Source organism: Tupaia chinensis, unplaced genomic scaffold (genome assembly GCF_000334495.1).
Source record: "Tupaia chinensis unplaced genomic scaffold, TupChi_1.0 Scaffold000001_1, whole genome shotgun sequence".
Taxonomy (NCBI): Eukaryota; Metazoa; Chordata; class Mammalia; order Scandentia; family Tupaiidae; genus Tupaia; species Tupaia belangeri.
In genome coordinates, this window is record NW_006159427.1 from 5,087,947 (window position 1) to 5,109,413 (window position 21,467).

Below are 21,467 nucleotides of genomic sequence, written 5' to 3' on the forward strand. Positions count from 1 at the left end.
AGAGAGACATAGAGACAGAAAGCGAGAAATCACCCCCCAGGGGGGATGGTCACGCCGCAATCCCTTCTCCTCCATTCTCCTCCCGGGATCTTGGGCATGCATGCACACGCGCCCGGCGTGAGTTTTAAGCCACCAGGTCCAGGACACAAACCGCGGTCGACTACGTGGGAGTCCAGCGACATAGCCATTACGCTAACTGCTGGTTCCCTGATAGGGCCATTTTAAAAAGTTTATTTATTTCTTCTATGAGAAAGAGACAAACAGTACTCTGAACAGGGTCTTGACATGGCAATGCGCCCTCAGCCTTAGCGAGCCCAGATCATGGGAACATGCCTGCCCAGAGCGCTCAAGGAGTTCTGTGGTTGCAAACCCAAACCCTTCCAATAGGGGTCAGTCAGCCTCGCAGAGCTTTGCTGTGCCACTGTCTGGCACCCAACATTGCCTATTTTTGAAGGGTAAGTATCAGACTTTGTTAACGATCATTAATTTATATACTAATAATCAAGAACACTTAGTTATAAGCAAAAAAAAATTCAGAATTACAGTTCACTGACTGGCAAACACAGAAAACGATCAGCACAAAGCTTATCAGAGGGTTTCTTATCACTCCTTTGATGGTAACTTCACAAGCACTGCAATAATCCGATTACTGCATTCCTCAAGGATGTGCAAGTGGGCAGATAAAGGTAAAGCTGTGTGTAGTTTGGGGCTGGCTCCTTAGTCTGGTGGTTAAGGTAGCCAGGTCACATACGACTGACGGTGTGGTTGGAGTAGTCCTAGTGGCTTGAAAAGCATGCAGGGTACGTGTGTGCATATACCAAAATCGCCACGCAGTAGAGAAATGGAGGAGAGAGGACTGCGGCACGACTATGCCCCATTTGGCGGGCGCTTTGCCCTTCTCCCTCTGTCTCTCTCTAGCAAGTACACAGGCCCTCTGGCAAATAAAAAATAAAATCATGGAGCTAGCAGGTACTGTGGTGGTTAAGATACTGGATGCCCAAATAGCTGACCGTGGTTCAAGTCCAAGACTTGGTGGCTTAGGTTTTTGTTTTGTTTTGTTTTCATACAAGAACACTAAAATTCAATGTGACAAAAGCAACTTGAAAGCCTGAGGCTTGGAGGAAAGAAAGGAAATTCTTTTTTTAAAAATTAATTTATTTATTTACATTTAATCACATTTTTACAGTGTACAACATTTCTTTTTCTAGCACAAATACTATGCCCATCAGTCAAGCCAAAGATATTAGTCTATAACTTATCATCAAATAGCTTCTCATTTTTTTTGTAAATTAAGCATACTTTTACTTGTTTTTTCTTTCTCTTTTCCCCTTTCCTACTAAACTTTTTTTCCACATTTTATTGATTCACAAAATGCCTTAAGCTAAAAATATAAACAAAGCTAGAATCTAGTTAAAAGTGCAGGGTAATTTTCTTCTTAAAATTAAAAAAAAATTAATTAATTTACATTAATTCCCTGAGCATTGTCACAGCATACAAAATATGATTTCCCATCCAGTATATACTGCATAGTGGCTTAGTTATGATTGTTATTGTCAATAATTTTCCATTTCTAGTTTCATATGTACATATATATATTTTACCCCTATTTCTGTGTGTGTGCCTGTGAAAGATTAATATATTTTTTAATTTCAAGAAAAGAGTTTTGGCTTTAATAAATCAAAGAAAAGCTAAGGAACTTTGCTTAAAACTTAAAGCCAGGAAACAGGTTAGGGTCCTGTTCAAATAATAGATACATGAACCTATTGGCAGCTCAAGACAGGACAAAAATCCTTAAAATTGGAAAACAAAGCCTAGAAGAAAATCAGCAATGTTTTAGTCAAAAGTCATAAGATTCTATTTCACCAGTTCAGTCTCATGTACTTAATCTTCTGTTCTGGTTCAATCTTCCCTATTGAATTCTGGGATATAATATTCAACTGCAGACTTGTCCCTACGATTAAGTTGGCCATTTACCTAGTTTTTGAACTCTTATTTCTGTGTGTCTGTATTTAATTTTCCTGGCATAGCACTCCCTTGAGAACTTCTTGTAGAACTGGTCAGGTGTTGGTAAATTCTTCCAGGTTTTGTTTATCTGAGAATGTTCTTGTCTTTTCTTCCCATATGAAGGATAATCTTGCTGGGTACGGTGTTCTTGGTTAAAACTGTTTTTCCCTTAACACTTTGAATATATTTTCCTATTCTTTCCTTGCTCGCATTGTTTCTGATGAGAGGTCCACTCTTAGTCTGATGGGATATCCTGTGTAGGTAACTTGACATTTCTCTCTTGCCAATCTTAGTATCTTGTTTCTGTCTGTGGTTTTGGTCAATCTGGCCATGAATTTGTCTTGGAGAAGATCTTGGGTTGATTCTATTTGGGGTCCTTTGTATTTCTTGGGACAGCATCTTTGAATGCCTCTCTGGGTTTTCTTCCAGGATTTCATGGAATATATTATCAATGCCCTTATTAGTCTCTTCACTTTCTGGGATACCAATTATCCAAATTTTGGATGTTAAATGGTATCTAGTATTTCTCATATATTATTCTCATTTTTGGGGGCAATTTTCACAGTTTTGGTGGTGGATTTTAGGAGAGGAGGACATTCTTCTTTTAGAGAGAGAAGTTTTTGCTACAGGGTGTATGTGCTCATCAGAAAGACAGAGACAGAAAGCAAGAAATCACACACCCCCCACCCCCCTGGAGAATGGCCATGCCACAATCCCTTTTATTCCATTCTCTTGGGATCTTGAGCATGCACGCACACGCGCCAGGCGTGAGTTTAAGCCACCACGTCCAGGACTCGAACCGTGGTCGACTACATGGGAGTCCAGCAACATAGCCATTACGCTAACTGTTGGTCCTTTGTGGTGGATTTTCTAGGCCAGTGTTTCTATTGTCTACATCTGAGATTCAACTTTCTGTATGATCTAGTCTGCTTTCAATACTTTCAAGGGAGGCTTTGACTTCCTGTATTATAGCCTTCATCTCTAACAGGTTCCTTTGATTCTCTTTTTTTTTTTTTAAGAGGTTTTTGCTATAGGGCACATGTGCTCGCCAGAAAGACAGAAAGAGACAGAAAGACAGAAGGCGAGAAATCACCTCCTGGGGAGATGGCCACTCTGCAGTCCCTTCTCCTCCATTCTCCTCTCGGGATCTTGGGCACGCATGCACATGCACCCGGCGTGAGGTTAAGCCACTGGGTCCTGGACCATGGTTGACTACATGGGAGTCCAGTGACATAGCCATTACTCTAACTGCTGGTCCCAATATTCTAAATTCTTCATCAGACATTTCCATGAATTTCATTGTACTATCTGAGGATGAATAGGAGTTATTCTTTTCCCCTTGGAGAAGGGGCATTTTCTTGCTTGCCCCTATTTCTTGTGACCCTGCAGAGATTTCTAATCATCTGATGGATGGTGCATTTCTTCCTAATTCTTTTTTTTTTTTTAAAGCATCATTTTATTTAACTTTATTTATTTATTTATTTAAATTTGACCAGAAAGGGACAGAGTGAGAGAGACAGACAGACAGTAAGAAAGCAAGCTGCCAGGTCCGCGACTCGAACCACGGTCGGCCATGTGGGAGTCCAGCACCCTTAACCACCAAGCCACCTGCCAGCCCCATTTCTTCCTAATTCTTGAAGTTCAATCTGAACATTCAGAGGCATGCAGAAGGAGGTAATCTGCAATTTCTCTTCCGTTCTGTTTCACTTTGTACGTCTGATTCGGTGGGAATAGAGGAATATTCTGACCCTAATCGTATTCTTACGTTTGGATCCTGTTCACTTGGACCTGTCTAGACACTTAGTGCATAGAGGCCAGTAGAAATGAATCTGGAGGAGGAAGTCTCGGCACAAAATCTTCATTTTTGGCCAAGGAAAGCAATATTTCACAGCTCAAGTTTGGTATCCATCTCAGGATGGGCCCTAGTGGCTTGGTTTTTCACTCTGTCTCTCTCTCTCTCTGAATCTTTCTGGTCAAATTTAAAAAATAAGTTTGTTTATCTTTAATTTGACGAGAGAAACACACACACACACACACACACAGAGAAAGAGAGAGAGAGAAAGAGAGAGGGGAAGCGAGAAAGCAAGCTGCCAGGTATAGGGACTTGAACTGTGGTTGGCCATGTGGGAGTGTCCAGCACCTTAACTACCATGTCACCTGCTGGTCCCTAAATAAACAATTCTTAAAAAATCATATTATAGAGAATAAAAGGTAAATATAACCCCAATTATTTTACCAGATAGAAGATTTATTCTAGTGTATTACCATTATTCTTTTTTTCTTTCTTTTAGTTTTTGCTATATGGTGTGTGTACTCATCAGAGAGACAGAGATTGAGAGAAATCATCCCCTAGGGAACTGGCCATGTCACACAGTCCCTTCACCATTCTTCTCTTGGGATTTTGGACATGCATGAACATGCACCCAGCATGATCTTCAGGCCTTCAGGTTCAGGACTTGAACTCTGCAGACAGCCATGTGGGCTCCAGCAACCTTAACCTCAGCGCCACCTAGTGGGCCTGTGTTATGAGCATTATTAGTGTGCGAAATCCATATGTTCATGTCCATTATTCTAAGCTAATATGATTAATCAGCAGTCTATGAAGGAGACCTTATTATAATTTAAAATTATACTTACTATCACTTTAATATCTATTAACTCTAATAACTTTTAAAAATAGTAAAAACAGAATTTATATGAATTAAGTAAAATAACTTATATTTATATACAAACATAGTAAAATGACTTTAAATGAATCCATTAATTTGGCAAGCAATCTACTCAGTATAGATATCTTTTTTTTTTTGGAGAGATCTTCACTGTAGGGCGCGTGCGCTCGCCAGACGGACAGAGAGAGACATAGAGACAGAAAGCGAGAAATCACCCCTCAGGGGGGATAGTCACGCCACGATCCCTTCTCCTCCACTCTCCTCTCGGGATCTTGGGCACGCACGCACACGCGCCCGGCGTGAGTTTTAAGCCACCAGGTCCAGGACACGAACCACGGTCAACTACGTGGGAGTCCAGCGACATAGCCATTACGCTAACTGCTGGTTCCCTAGATATCTTTTTTTTGAGAGGTTTTTGCTATAGGGTGCATGCACCCACCAGAAAGACTGAGAAGAGATACAGAAAGTGAAAAATCACCTCCCCCCCCAGAGGATGGCCATGCTGCAATCCCTACTCCTCCATTCTTCTCTTGAGATCTTGGGCATGCATGCACACACGCTGGCATGAGTATAAGCCATTGGGTCTGGGACTTGAATCATGATCAACTACATGGGAGTCTAGTGACATAGCTGTTATGCCAACTACTGGTTCCTTTTAAGAGGTTTTTGCTATAGGGCGCATGCGCTCACCAGAAAGAGAGAGAGACAGAGAGACAAAAAGTGAAAAATCACCCCACAGGGGGATGGCCACGCTGCAATCCCTTCTCCTCCATTCTTCTCTCAGGATCTTGTACCTGCACACAGACATACCCGGCGTGAGTTTAAGCCACTAGGTCTCAGACTTGAACTGCAGTCGACCACATGGGAATCCAGTGACGTAGCCATTACACCACTTGCGGGTCCCAGAATAGATCATTTTAAAGGCACATATATATTATCTGTGGTCTAAACTATTTTTGATCCACAACAGTTATCATTTCATTAAATGATATTCTGACAGAAAACAGTATAGGAGGAGGTAGAATGAGCTTTAAAATGATACAGGTTCAAAACAAAACCAACAAGCTAATGTCTGTATCATAGTAGTAAATTAGGAAAAAAGAAAGAAGTCTATCTAGATGCCTAGAAGCCAAAAATTATCATCATTTACTTTAAGAACCTCAGTATACATCATGCTAGAATAATTAAAATAAAAAATACCATTTATTTAGTTATCTACTTATTTGTTGTAATTTTCAAGCTATCAGGTCTGGGACTTGAACCATGGTCGGCCATGTGGAAATTCATTGCCCTTAACCACCACACTACCTGCGGACCCTAATGCTATAATTTTACAATTGAACAATAATATGACTATATTACAAAATAATTTGACAGGATGTTTAGAAAATGAATTTTTGCTAACCCTTTGACTACTGTTCATGTAAAAATTTCATTTCCTTATTAATTATTTAATTTGACATCCATAATTGATTTTGGTTAAGATGAATTACCCTCTAACCTGGCAATCCTTTTCCCATTTGGGACTGCTATGGCATTCTGATTCCACACTGGATACAAAGGTGTGGGACTGACTACTGGCACTGGACGTGGCCAACCTTTTTCTAGACTGGAGCAGATTGGAAGTTAGACACTTCACAGGCATTCTTGGGTTGGAGGCGAGTGTTTCGAGACCTGCCGGGAAGAGAAAATACTGAATTTTATGTCATGGTTTTCTTAGTTCCTTACCAGACCTGAATATTTACAGACAGTTTGGCAAAACAGTAAGTACCACACATCAGAACTATTTCATAAACACAATCCAGTCCAAGGATGGCTGCAGGGTCTCTGGCCTGCCTCCTGTTATGTTTAGAAACACAAATTCTTACAAAGACCAATACCAGCCAAGTAAATATCAGGACAGGGAATTAAATTGTAATTGAGAGAAAATAAATTTTGAGTGTTTATGATCCAAATGGAAACTATTTTTGATAAAGAAGTATTTTTGGTTTGCTATATCCATATGTGCTATAAGATTAAAACCTGACTGAATTTACTCATTTTATCTTGTACTCGATTAAAATTACAAATTTATTGTAATGTAGAGGATTACATGCTTACAAGAGTAAATCATATACATTCGTAAGGGATTTTTTTTTTTTTTTAATTTGCATGTCCTTGCCAGGAGGAGAGAGAAAGTGACTAAGCACACCCTGTGGGAGATGGTCACATTGCAACTTGTTCTCCATTTCTCCTTTTGGGATTTTGGGCTGATACACACATGTGTTGGCATATTTTTCAGGCTTCCTGGTCTAAGACTCGAACTGCAGGGTTAACCTTGTAAGATCCAGCTGCCTTAACCAACATGTCACCAAAGGGCCTGAGATTTTCTTATTTTTTTCTAGAGAAATTTTCGCTATAGGGTGTGTGCTCTCACCAGAGACAAAGACAGGCAGAAAGCAAGAAATCAGCCCCTGGAGGGGATAGCTACAGCACAATCCCTTTTCCTCCATCCTCCTCTCAGGATTTTGAGCATGCACGCACACATGTCCAGAGTGAGTTTAAGCCACTGGATCTGGGACCTGAACTGCCGCTGTCCAGCAACATAACCATTATGCCGTCTGCTGGTCCTGGCCTGGGATTTTCTTTTTCCTTTTTTTAAGGAGATTTTTGTCATAGGATTTGGGTGCTCGTTGGAGCGATAAAGAGGGACAGAGAAAAAGTGAAAAATCACCCCCAGGGAGTGATGGCCACACTACAATCCCTTCTCTTCTATTCTCCTCTCAGGATTTTGGGCATGCACACACACACCCCTGGCGTTGAGTTTCAAGCCACCAGGTCCAGGACTTGAATTGCAGTTGGCCATGTGGGAGTCTAGCAACGTTAACCATTATGCATCTGCTGGTCCCTTAACCTGGAATTTTCTTAGTGCTGCCAGATAAAGCAAGTACGTAGTGATAAATTGGCTAGCAGTGAGCCAGTATAATAAGGCAGCATCACGTACAAGGTGCCTGCTCCTTTACTATATATAATGTGGCTAAAAATGGTGGTTCTTTAACTTATAATTACATACAATAAGATAATTGCATTTTTTTGTATTTGCTTTTCACTGTAATTTCTGATATACATGTAATTGTTTTACTTTTTAAATGTTTTTTTCAAAGTATGCATATAGTACATGACAATCAAATCAAGGTTATTACCACATAATCTTTTTTTTTAATAGACCATAGATTAGTTTATTTTTAACACCCATTGTGCCATGAATTCATAGGGAATAGGTTCCAGTAGCTCAGGCTCCTTTCCATTGGTTCTCACACAGTGGCTTCTCTGGGTGGAGCAGGCTGGCGTTTTAGTTAAACCCAGGTCCCTTCCTCTTTGGCTTCTTTCTTTTTCTGGTCATTTTCCTTCCCACGTTTTAGGAAGCTATCTCTGCTCTTAGAGTGCTTAATATGCTCAATACCCACATTGATTCTCTGGGCAAGAATCTTGCCCTTAACTTGTTTGTTCACAACAATGCTAACAGCATGCTGGGTAACATTGTAGACTCTTCCAGTTTTGCCATGGTAGCATTTGTGGGGTGTTCCTTTTTGAACAGTACCCATTCCCTTGATGTCTACAATGTCACCTTTCTTGTAGATTCGCATATATGTTGCCAAAGGAACCACTCCATGTTTTCTAAAAGGCCTAGAGAACATATATCGGGTGCCTCTCCTCTATCCCTTTGTGTTCGTCATTTTGGTTAATTATTAGAACATGGCGGTTCTGGCCAAAAAACCATATAATAATTTTCAATGGAGAACTTTATGTTCTTATGTCTGTTAAGTATTTCTTCTCTGAGCTCCTCCCACTCACCCTCTACTACCTACCGCCCCCTGATGTAGCCTCTGGTACTTCCACTGTCCCTCCTACTATTACATCTTCAAATCTTTCCATTTCTGCCAGAGTCCAAACAGATAATATGTAGTAATTACAGATAATATATAAATATATATATATATAATAATAAAAAGAAAACATATATCTTGTTTCTTCTTTCTCAAAAAGGGTACAATGACCTTAATCTGAAGGAAATTTTTAATCCTTTTTTTGTTTTGTTTTATCATAGGGCATGTGTGCTCACCAAAGAGAAGCAGTGAGAGGGCAAGTCAGAAACCACCCTTCAGGGGATGTTTATGCCATAATACCTTCTTCTCCATTCTCTTTCCAGAATTTTGGGTGTGGGTGCACATGCACTTGGTGTGATTTTCAAGCTGCTGGGTCTCAGACTCAAACTATAATCAGTATGTGGGAGTCCAGTGCCTTAACCACCAATGCCAACTGCTGGCTCTGGAAAGTTTTATGCTTATAGTTTTGATTTATTAAGTCTTAGAACTTTAAAGGTGGAAGAATTATGGAGTCTATCTAATCTACCTTTCTTTTTGGCACACAGATTTTCAATGAAACTCCTGTAACTCGCTGGGCACTGCCTTCAGGAGGTGACTACTCTGCTCAGCTGCCATCTCGCAGCAACACAGAACCAGGGTTGAATCTAATGGCATGTGCATACTGTGTATTTGCTAATGAGATTTTTCCTGGATCACTGATATGAACACGTCATTCCCCACTCTGGCACTTTTGATAGCTCCTGGTTTTCTAGTTTAAACTCTAGCATCCTTAGAACGACACTTGATCCTTCCCCATCTACATACCAGGCTTCCTTTTCCCTGTATGTGCACCCCAATCCCAGACATCACACAGTCCCTATTATCTGAAGGTGGAATATACTTCCACGTATCTCTGCCTTGGCGTTCGCTAGTGCCTCTGTCTCAAATGCCCCTTTTCTTGTAGCTACGAAGTTCCCGCTTCTTTTTTTTAGGGTCCAGATGGGCTGTCACTACATCTTTATGTAGAACCATTCCACATTCTTCCCAGTTAGTATTTAACACTTCCCATATTATATCATGGCATCATTCTTGTGGTTTTACTTATCTATGAAGGTTTTTGCCACAGGGACCATGCTCTCACTGAGGAGAGAGAGAAAGAGTGAGGGAGAGAGAGGAAGAGAGAGAGAGAGAGAGAGGGAGAGAGAGACAGACAGACAGACACAGTGAGAAGGAAAATGAGAAATAACCCTCAGGGGGATGGCCATGCTACAATCCTTTCTCCTCCATTCTTCTCTGGGAATTTTGGACAGGCATGCACATGTGCCTGGCATGATTTTCAAGCTGCCTGGGCCGGGACTCAAACCTCAATTGACTATGTGGCAGCACCTTAATCACACGCCACCTGCTGGCCCTGTGGCATTCATTTTATAGAATTGTTATTATTCTCTCTTTATATGTGCCTTCACCACAAAATTACAAAACCAAAACCTCTCTTAATCATTTTCATGTCCAGTCAAGTGAACACCCCAGTCTTTGCACCCAGTTCTGACCAAGGGAGTTGAAATGATTTTTTCTGGAAAATAAGGCTATAAATAACATCTGCATATTTAATATTTTAACAGGCTTCTGTTTATCAATGCTATTGGGCTGTGAGAAAAGGGAAGACATACTGTGTCATGACTTTTTGGACAACCCAGTATGTATTTTTTTCAGTCATGTCACTTTGACAGAAGAAGTAAGACTCCTTAAATTTAGAGTAAAGGCCCAGTGAAGAGAGAATTATACCTGCAATCAGGACTTAGCTTAACCAAATGGCTTACTAAATATTTTCAAAAATTCATTTTCTCATTTATAAAAAGACACTAATACTATATATGCCCTAGATATGTTTGAGTTTGTTAAGGACCAGACTCAAAACAAAGTAAAATCTATGAAAACAACAAACCCTGATTCCCCTCAAAGCATTATTTGCCTTCTCACTGTAAAGGACCTACGTTCAGAGAACTGAACCGTATCTGTTGCTGCACTGCATAGCCATCCAAATGGTAATTGGTCCCATCTTCCTCCTGCACTGTTTGACATTTATCTTTTGTTGCACACAAAAATATCCTTGAGTTTTTACATTTAAGATACTTCAAACTCTTTCAGAAATAAGGTCATAAACATGCGAACGCAGGTACATCTTCTTTGTAGAAGATGTCCATAGACCCAATACAGTGAAATCTCCCCAATGAGCACGCAACATCACAGGTAAGGGAAGGATTTCATAGCTAGCCATTTTATCCTGTCCACTTAAAGATGTACCACAATCTCTGTCAGAAAGGACATTTATGTAGTGAAATATAATTAATTCCACAGATGGCTCAAATATTTGCATTTTAAAATGATTGAAGTATTAGAAATTTAAATTCATGTGCGCTTGCCAAGAGACACAGAGACAGAAAACCAGAATCACTCCCCCAGGGGAATGGCCACTCCTTAATCCCTTCTCCTCCATTCTCCTCTAGGGATTTTGGGAATGCACGCACACATGCCCAGTGTGTGTTTTGAGCTACCAGGCCCAGGACTCGAACCACAGTCAACTACGTGGGAGTCCAGCTATGTAACCATTGTACCATCTGTTGGTTCCTAGAAATTTAAATTCTGAAAGTATTTTTTTTCTTAAAAGTCAAACCTTTTCTTTTTTTTTTTTTGCTATAGAGTGCATGCACTTACTAGAGAACTAGAAAGAGAGAGAGAAAGCATCCCCCCCCCCCCCCGGGGAGGAGAAGGAGACCCCCCCCCCCCCCCCCGCGTGGATGACCATGGTGTAGTCCCTTTTCCTCCATTCTTTTTTGGGATTCTGGGCACACATGCACATGTGGCCAGCATTTTTAAAGCCACGAAATCTAGGACTCTAACCATACAGTCGGCCACGTGAGGTCCAGTAGTCTTAATCACCACACCACTTGGTTGGCCCAAAGGACATGCTTATTGGAATAAACTACCTTTTCTTTTATACTTACATGATCTTAGTAATTTGTTAGAGTAAGGAGTAGTCTCCTTTTGATCTATAGACATAGGACAAACTAGTCCTTGGGAAAGCTGTGATGTTTCAGAAAGATAGGCTGAAAGGAGATCTGCAGAGTCTTGATTTTTTTCTGCAACTGGGGTAAACTATTAAAAAAAGAAAAACAAATGTTATGAGATTTACTTATCCAGAAATACCATTTATGTGTACAGACTGTTACATGACCCAAGTAGACAAACTGTTAACAGAATATACTTGATTTTTAAATCTATTTTGAATATTTTATTTTTTAAGGGAGATTTTTAAGGTTTAAATCGTAATACTAAAAGGGCACGTTATATGTGCTTTTTCTTATTAAATACTTACAAATCCCAAAGAGCTGATGAGAGATAATATTTGTCCTGGTGTTCTTGAATAATCGATCCTAGGCTTAGCCATTGATGGTGTTGTAAGGATATCCAGCATATTGAGATCTGTGTATCCAAAGAAAAGTATATGAACTTCTTTATAGACTTCAACTGTCACTGACTAAATAAATTACTTTGTCCCTCTTTCCACTCTATTAACCTTATCTATAAAGCTGGCTTGTGCAGGATAAATATATCCAAGGAATTCACAGTACCATACAAGTTAAGAGAGCTGCATTCCACATGGCCAACTGCAGCATGAATACCAGCATCAACAGCTTTAAATACATTATAAAGCATTTGCATGTGTGTCCCAAATCTTGACAGGATGGAGACATGAAAAAGAAGGGACTGAGGCATGACCACACTCCACTGGTGAGTGCTTTCTCCCTCCCTTTCTCTCTGGCTCATGAGTACACTGGTCCTCTGGCAATTGATTTTTTTTTTTAAAGAATTACTTGATTTATTCATTTATTTTAATTTGGCAAGACACACACACACACACACACACACACACATACAGAGAGAGAGAAAGAGAAAGAGAGTGAGAGGGAAAGTGAGAAAGCAAGCCACCAGGTTTGGGACTCGAACCATGGTCGGCCATGTGAAGTGTCCTTAACCACCATGCAACCTGCTGGTCCCTGGCAATTAATTTTTAAAAAATGGTAAGAGAGGAACCAGCAGGTGGTGTGGTTAAGGTGCTAGACTCTCACATGGATGACCATGGTTCGAGTCCTAAACCTGGTAGCTTCCTTTATTACTTTTTCTCTCTTTCATGAGTTCATATACCCTATAGCAAATTTAAAAATTACAGTAATAAATACAATTAAATACTTTTTAAAAAATGGTAAGAGAAGCATATTGTTCTATATGTGGTATAGAATTTTTTAAAAGAATTATTTTACTTAACTTTCTTTCTTTATTTATTCATTTATTTTAATTCGACTACAGAGGGACAGAGAGAGAGAGAGACAGACAGACAGAAAGCAAGAAAGCAAGCCATTAAGTCCGGGACTCGAACCACCATCAGCCATGTGGGAGTCCAACACCCCCAACCACCATGCCACCTGCCAACCACAAATTTTATTTTATTTTTCAAAGGTTTTTGTCACATGGCATGTCCACTGTAGAGAATAGACAGTGAGAGGCGAAGTGAGAAATCACACCCCCCAGAGGGGATGGACATGCTGTAATCCCCCCTTCCATTCTCCTCCTGAAATTTTGGACACATGTGTCCAGCGGATTTTTAAGCTGCCAGGTCTAGAACTTGAACCACAGTCAGCCATGTGGGAGTCCAGTGCTCCAACCAACATGCTACCTATCTGGCCCTGTGGTACAGAACTTTGAAAAGTAGGGGGTCCTACATGTGGCAAAGTATAAAGACGTAGGACTGTGAGCTGGGCCTTGGCCTCTCCTGGATTTCGACCCGGGTAGTTGCCGTGCTTTTTCGGGGTGAGCGCTGCAGGGCCACAGCACAATGAGCAAGCATTGGTCATCTCGGCGCCGGGACGCTATGGTTTTGCAGAGGCACGGCTGGTTCCGCCTCACGGGAAGAAAAAGCCATTTATAGAGAAGCAGTAAGCTGTGTCTTTTCACTTGGTGCACCAGAGCCAACGAGATCCATTAGCAGCAGATGAGACTGCACCAGAGGGTTCTGTTGCCTACACAGAAAGTAAATGATGAAGAAGGGCAAGCAGAACAGAGAAAGTACAGGGTGTTCTTTGATGACGACTATGACTACTGCAGCACCTGAAGGAACCATCTGGGCCCTCAGAGCTTATTCCCTCTGGTACTTTCAGTGCGTACAACAAGAGAGATGAAAAAGAAGAAACTGTAGTAATTCCAAGCATTGGAATTAAGTTGCCTTCACCAGTGTTCGCATCTGAGTTTGAAGAAGATGTTAGATTGCATCTTCAAAGCAGCTCCAGTTTTAGGACCTCGACTGGATGTTGATCCTGGCATTGTTGTAGCTCTTGATGATGATTTTGACTTCAATAATCAAGACAATCTGCTTGAAGATGACTTTATTCTTCAGGCCAATAAGCCAAGAGGAGAGGAAGAGGGAGTGGTTATCCAGCAATCCGAGAGTGAAGATGGCAGTGAGTGGGAAGATGAGAAGGGAAGAGGCAGTGATGATGATAACTATGACTCCACAAGCCCCTTATCAGACAAAGATATGTCTGTGCCTGGAAAGCCTCAGGGAGTTGTAGAAAATCACTTGTTCTGGGAGGAAGAAACCAAAAAGTCACTTTACAGAATATTCTATTACTTCCTTGGTCATGAGAGAGAAGAACAGCTGACCCTACATGATGAAGAGGTTTGAGAAGTTTTATGAGCAATATGATGATGAAACTGGAGCTCTGGATAATACCGAATTGGAAGGTTCCATTCAAGTAGACAGCAATCGCTTACAGAAAGTTTTGAATGATTATTATAGGAAGAAGGCAGAAAATTGTGTAAAATTGAATACTCTTGACCCTGCCAATGAATAAACTCAATGAGTCTGGGGAAGAAGAGATTATTACTGTAGTTCTTGAAGAAGCCAAAGAGAAGTGGGATTGTGAATCCATTTGTAGTACGTACTCCAATTTATACAGCCATCCACAGCTTATCAAGTATCAGCCAAAGCCCAAATTCGAATGTCCCTTTATTTATTTATTTTTTTTGAGAGGTTTTTGCTATAGGGCGCGTGCGCTCGCCAGACAGACAGAGCGAACTAGAGAGACAGAAAGTGAGAAATGACCCCCCAGGGGGGATGGCCATGCCGCAATCCCTTCTCCTCCATTCTCCTCTAGGGATCTTGGGCACGCATGCACACGCACCCAGCGTGAATTTTAAGCCACCGGATCCGGGACACGAACCGCGGCCAACTACATGGGAGTCCAGCGACATAGCCATTACGCTGACTGCTGGTCCAAAATTCTAATATCTTCTAAAATAGGAATCAGTGTCTTACCTAAGAAAGGACTCACAGCAAAGCAAGTCAAATGAATATAGATGATTAACGCCAGCCATCTGCCTAAGGTATCGACTCAGCCATGTTGTAAAGATGAAAGCAAAGAAGATAAAAGAACAAGAAAGCAAGCTATAAAAGAAGAGTGCAAGGAATGGAGAGTGGAGAAGAAAGTTAATAAATTAGCATTCAAACTGGAGAAAAGGCAGGAAAAAGAGCTGTTGAACTGAAGAAGAATGTCGAAGGTCTAAAGCTATGGGCAGTGGAACATGTAGAATAAAAACACGTTCCCCAACAGGGGCTCATTATGTTCAGTAATCAATTTGGGTCTTTGGGGAAACCATTGCTCTCTGAAGAAATTTTCTGTCTTTTCAGTGGTAGATATTTGAAGAGAAAAATATAATATTTGTATTTTATACCAGCAAGTTTCCCTTGCCAGTAGTTTTGTACATATTGTAATATTTTAAAAATTAATTATTACAAACTTAGATTTGTGCCGAAATGATGACTTCATGGATGTGAAATGTTTGGATACATTAAAGGAAAATATCTTTTTTCTTTCTTTTTTTTTTTTTGGAGAAGTTTTTGCTATAGGGCGCGTGCGCTCGCCAGAGAGAGACAGAGAGACAGAAAGCGAGAAATTACCCCCTGGGGGGATGGCCACGCCGCAATCCCTTCTCCTCCATTCTCCTCTCAGGATCTTAGGCACGCACGCACACGTGCCCGGCGTGAGTTTACGCCACCAGGTCTGGGACTTGATCCGCGGTCGACTACATGGGAGTCTCGCGACACAGCCATTATGCTAACTGCTGGTCCCAAGAAAAATAACTTCATTAAAAAAAAAAAGTATACTGGAAGTTTGAGTTTGACAAATTTCATTTATACCTCACATTGATGAAGTAATAATAGGTAATAATAATCTTAAAGAATGATCTTACAAATAATACTTAGGAAATGCACTATGGGTGTGTGCACCTGTATCCAAAATATAAAAAGGAAGGAGAAATAGAGAAGCGTTCATATAATTCTCCATGGCGATGCTTTCTCCTTCTTTCTGCTGAACATATGTGCCCTCTGGCAAAAAATGTAAAAATGAACAATAAAAATAAAAACAATGAAAAAGAATTAGACACAATATAAAAATTATTATATTGGGCTGGTCCCATTGGCTGGTGGTTAAGGGAGCATATTCTTATTTCTGCAGTGAAATGTTGAATAGTGACATGAAATGGGATTAATAAAGACTACAGGCCCAGACTCTGTGGCACAGTGTGTAGCATATCAGACTATGGAGCTGGAAGTTACATGGTGACCAAAGTGCAAGTTTCTGTCCTGGCCAGCTTGAAGATAAGCTGGGTATGTACATGCGGGTCTCATACTCAACAGAGGACTAGAGGAAAGAAATAACAATGTGTCCAAGTCCTGTGAAGGTGCTCCTCTCTCTCTCTCTCTCTTTCTCTCTCTCGTGTATGTGCTCTATCATGAATAAAAAATAAATTAAAATATGGGGCTAGCAGGTGATGTGGTGGTTCAGGGTGCGGGATTCCTGCATGACCAACCATGGTTCAAGTCCCGGACCTGGTGGCTTGCTTTCTTGCTTTCCCTTTCTCTCTGTCTCTCTCTAGTAAAATAAAAAATAACAAATGGAATTAAATAATTAAAAAAAAATTAAAATAAAACTATAAATGTCCCCACATCAGCTCAGGTCAGATTTTACAAAGCTGGGCTAGCCCTGTGGCCTGCTAGTTGGAGGAGCAAGATCGCAAATGGTGGACATGTTTGCATGCATGCCCTATATCCCAACAGAACAGAGAAATGGAGAAGGGACTGTGACATGGAAGGTGCTTTGTCCTTCTCCCTTGCTCTCTTTCTTTAGTGATCACATGTGCCGTCTGGCTTAAACAAAAACGAACAAAAAGTTTGTTTATTTCTTCCATGAAAGAGATACACAGAAAGAGAGAGACAGGCGCTCCCAACAGAATCCTCATGCCATGATCCATCCCTAGCCTCAGTCAACCAGGACTATGGACATGCATGCACGGACCTAGTGTGTTCGGGTAGACCTGGGGACGTGAACCCAGGACCATATGACCTCAGCATCTGGAGCACTGCATGGTCATTCCATTACCACAGATGGTCATCTACACTTTTCTTTCTTTTTTTTTGTTAAAGGCTTATACCATAATGCACTTACTGGAGACAGAGAAAGTGAGAACTCACTCTCCAGGGGTGATGGCCATGCTGCAATCCCTTTTCCATTCTGCTCCAGGATTCTGGGCATGAACACACACATGAACCCAGCACGATTTTCAAGCCTCCAGGTCTGGGACTCTAACTGCAGTTGGCCATGTGGGAGTCCAATGCTGTAACCACTATGCCACCTGCTGGCCCCCCATGTACACTTTTTAAAAGAGAATATAAAATGCTTTCAAGTTGCTACTCTATCATTTTTTAATGTTTCTATGATAAATAATTTATGGTTTCTTATTAGAAACAATGCTGCTATAAATATTTTGTTTTCTTGAACCAACCTAAAACAAAAGCCACTAAATCAAGAGAATTAAAACCTTTTGTTTTTTAAAAACATATTGACATATTTTTTTCTGAAGGCACCATTCTACTTTACAGCCTCATTAAAAAAACTTGAGTGTACTGAGACCAGCAGGTGGTATGGCAGGTGGTGGTGCTGGACTCTCACATGGTTGACCATGGTTCAAGCCCTGGAACTGGAAGCTTGCTTTTTCGCTTCTCTCTCTCTCGTAAGCACATGTGGCCTGTAGCAAATTAAAAACAATGATGATGATGATAAATGAAATAAATCTTGAAAAAAAAAACTTGAGTGTACATTTTTAATCTTTTTAAAAAATTGGATTATTCCTTGTTTATGTCTGCTCAATAAAAGGATTAATTTATTCTTCTTTATGTGAGCATTCTATTATTTTAGTATTTCTGTATTAGCATTCCTATATTAATAAAATGACTAGTGAACTGGACGTATTTATACATACATGCATGTGAGAACTGTGTGTGCATTTCCCCTTTATCAAATCCTTAGGGGCTGTTCGATACTTGAATGCGTTTTTGGCTATTAAATTTTCATCATGTTATAGTTATTTTAGTCATTTCACTGATGCTTAATTGGTAAGAACTGTTTCAGTAGTGATAAAAGAATTCTGAGTTCCTTTCTGAAAATGCAAGGATCTTCAGGGACCTTTGAAGATCTAAGACTAATCATTTCTACCATTCATCTTTAATGAAAAAAAGATACCATTATACCTGTCTAGTCTATGTTGAAACGTCCATCATTCTTTTGGGTGTAAATTAACAAGTAACACGGTACCAGTTAATGAGGTGTAGTCTCTTAAATTGGCTGGAATTTTAAAAATGCACTTACCTGCTATTTTTTTCTTACCTCTATTCAAAGTAACTTTGGAAAGGCCAAAATCTGTCAGCTTAATATGACCTTCATTAGAAATAAGCATATTGTCTGGTTTCAGATCCCTGCAGATACAGAAGGTAAATAGTAGATAACTAAAAATGGGGAAAAACAGAGTCACACAGGGGCGAATTCCATTTATTTCTTCTAAATTAAAGGCACTCATTGGTGGCTTTGGAAAGTAAGAAATTCTTGAAGAGCAACTCTCAAAAGTAAAACATCTTTTGGGGCCAGCAGGTGGTATGGTGGTTAAGGGTGCTGGGCTCCCACAGAGCCGACCATGGTTTGAGTACCTGATCTTGTGGCTGGCGCACACTCTCTCTCTCACATTCTGTCCCTCTCTGGTCAAATTTAAATAAATAAAGTTAAATAAAAATAATTATTTTTAAAAAGTAAAACTTGTACCTGAATCTACCAAAATGTTAAATGACTTCATGCTATATTATTTTTGGTATTACTCATTAGATATTTGGTTAAAATAAACACATCTCATTAGACAAAATCAACCTCAAACCACTTCAAAATCATTTTACAGGGACCAGTGGATGGCTTAATGGTTACATCACTGGACTCCCATGTAGTTGACCACAGTTTGAATCCCAGACCTGGTGGCTTAAAACTCATGCTGGGTGGGGCCGGCAAGTGGCATGGTGGTTAAAGGCGCTGGACTCCCACATGGCCGACTACGGTTCAAGTCTCGGACCTGGTGGCTTGCTTTCTCATTTCCTCTCTCTGTCTCTCTCTGATCAAACTGAAAAATAATAATGATAATAATAATAAAGTTAAATAATTCTTAAAAAAAAAAACAAAACAAAACTCATGCTGGGTGAATGTGCATGTGTGCCCAAAATCCCAAGAGGATAAAGGAGGAGAAGGGTTTGTGACTTGATCATCCTCCCGGGGAAGTAATTTCTCACTTTCTGCCTCTCTGTCTCTCTATCTCTCTGGCAAGTGCACACACCCTATGACAAAAATCTCTTAAATTTTTTTTTTTTTAATTTTATCTCTTTAAAGGTAAGGTTAAGCTTCAATAGAGTAGAGTCATTTCACCTGACTTTCTTTGTACAAAGGAAAACATTGCAAATCAATTAGGATTACAAAATATAGTCCTTTTGTACGATGGTGGAGTAGAAAACTATTCAATAGTCTTCACATTAAAATGTTACACTTGTGTCCACAACACATATTTGAGAAACCACAAGGAGACAAGAAAGAGTAAATAAAATTTCTGAATTCTAAATTAATAGTAGCTAAGCATTTAGATAACTTGGAAGTATGGATGACTGGTTACTGCAAACATATGAGACTTAAACTTTTAATACATATTTTGATTACTTGCATTTTCAAGTAATAGTTTGGAGAAAAGTCCATCTTTACCTGTGGATAATTCCATGTCTATGAAGGTAGTCAAGAGCCAATGCTACTTCCGAAATGTATTTCACAGCCATCTCTTCATCAAAGTAACCATATATATGTAGGAGAGACTTGACATCTCCACCAATAAGATACTCCATTACCTACCAAAAAGGAATTCAACTGTGAAATTGGAATGATACGACTTTTTTTTTTTTTTTTTTGAGAGGTTTTTTGCTATAGGGCACATGCACTCGCCAGAAAGACAGAGAGACAGAAAGTGAGAAATCACCCCCGAGGGGAGATGGTCACGCCGCAATCCCTTCTCCTCCATTTTCCTCTTGGGATCTTGGGCACACATGCATACTACACCAACCGCTGGTCCCACGATATGACTAACTTTAGAGACATACCATTTGGCCACCATAGTCATGATTCTGTAACAAAAAACATTTTCTTTCCTTTCTTTTTTTTTTGGAGAGGTTTTCGCTATAGGGCGTGTGCGCTCGCCAGACAGACAGAGAGAGACATAGAGACAGAAAGCGAGAAATCACCCCCCCCAGAGGGGATGGTCACGCCGCAATCCCTTCTCCTCCATTTTCCTCTTGGGATCTTGGGCACGCACACACACGCGCCCGGCGTGAATTTTAAGCCACCGGGTCCGGGACGCGAACCGCGGTCGACTACGTGGGAGTCCAGTGACATAGCCATTACGCTAACTGCTGGTTCCCACAAAATACATTTTCTAGGGCCAGCTAAGTGGACAGCAATAACGTGCTGCTGAAGCAACGCTGGACCCACATGGGAGACTGCAAGTTTGGTTCCCTGGAGGACATGTACACGCCCAGCTCAGGTGCTCATGTCCTGACTGCCTAGGAAGGCTGAGGGAGGGGATGATAACATGGGACCCTGTTGAAAGCGCTTGTCTCTCTCTCTTTTTCTCTCTCCCATGGGAGGAAAAAAAAACCTTTAAAATAAACAAATTCTTTCTTTTTTTTTTAAAGAGAGATATTTGCTGTGGGCTATGTACATTCACCAAAGAGACAGAAAGTGAGAAATCACCCCCTAGGGTGATGGCCATGCTGCAATCGCTTCTCCATTCTCCTCTCAGGATTTTGGGCACACATGCACACCCGGTCGGCGTGAATTTTAAGCTGCAGCGTCTGGGACTCAAAACGCAGTTGACTATATGAGAGTCTAGCTATGTAACCATTACGCTATCTGCTAGTACCCAAAATAAACACATTCTCTTGTAATAACACTACTTTTTTTTTTTTTTTCCAGTAAGATATTTTTACTACAGGGCATGTGTACTCATCTATAGCTAAAAAGAGAGAGAAAGTGAGAAATCACATACTCCGCCCCCATGGCCATGCCACAATCCCTTCTTCTCCATTCTCCTCTTGGGATTTTGGGCACCCACACACATGTGCGTGGCGTGAGTTTTAAGCCACCAGGTCCAGAACTCGAACCACAGTTGACTATGTGGGAGTCCAGCAATGTAACCATTACGCCATCTGCTGGTCCTGCAATTACTACATTAAGAGGAGGTTTGCTCATGTTGCTATAGTTTTAAATTAAAAATAAAACTGGTGAGGCCAGCAGATGGCATAGTGGTTATATTGTTGAACTCCCACATGGCCAAGCATAGTTCAAGTCCTGGACCCAGTGGTTTGAAAATCACAGTGTATGTGCATGCCCAAAATCCTGGGAATAGAACGGAGAAGGGATTGTGGCATGGGCACCCCTCCCTAGGTGTGTGTGTGTGTGTGTGTGTGTGTGTGTGTGTG

General features: G+C 40.6%; 1 protein-coding gene and 1 pseudogene across 2 annotated transcripts in view; one reads left to right on the top strand and one right to left on the bottom strand.

The window, feature by feature from the left end:
* MASTL (microtubule associated serine/threonine kinase like) overlaps positions 1–21,467 on the bottom strand; it is a 54,445-nt gene that overhangs the window by 14,960 nt on the left and 18,018 nt on the right. For both annotated transcript variants that reach the window (XM_006139747.3, XM_006139746.3), the window contains exons 3-7: positions 19,702–19,841; positions 18,301–18,389; positions 11,895–12,001; positions 11,524–11,674; positions 6,175–6,347 (exon numbers count right to left, since the gene is read on the bottom strand). In XM_006139747.3, the coding sequence (XP_006139809.1) occupies positions 6,175–6,347; positions 11,524–11,674; positions 11,895–12,001; positions 18,301–18,389; positions 19,702–19,841 (660 nt within the window). The remainder of the gene's footprint in view (positions 1–6,174; positions 6,348–11,523; positions 11,675–11,894; positions 12,002–18,300; positions 18,390–19,701; positions 19,842–21,467) is intronic.
* Positions 13,247–15,168, top strand: LOC114007192 (protein LTV1 homolog; annotated as a pseudogene).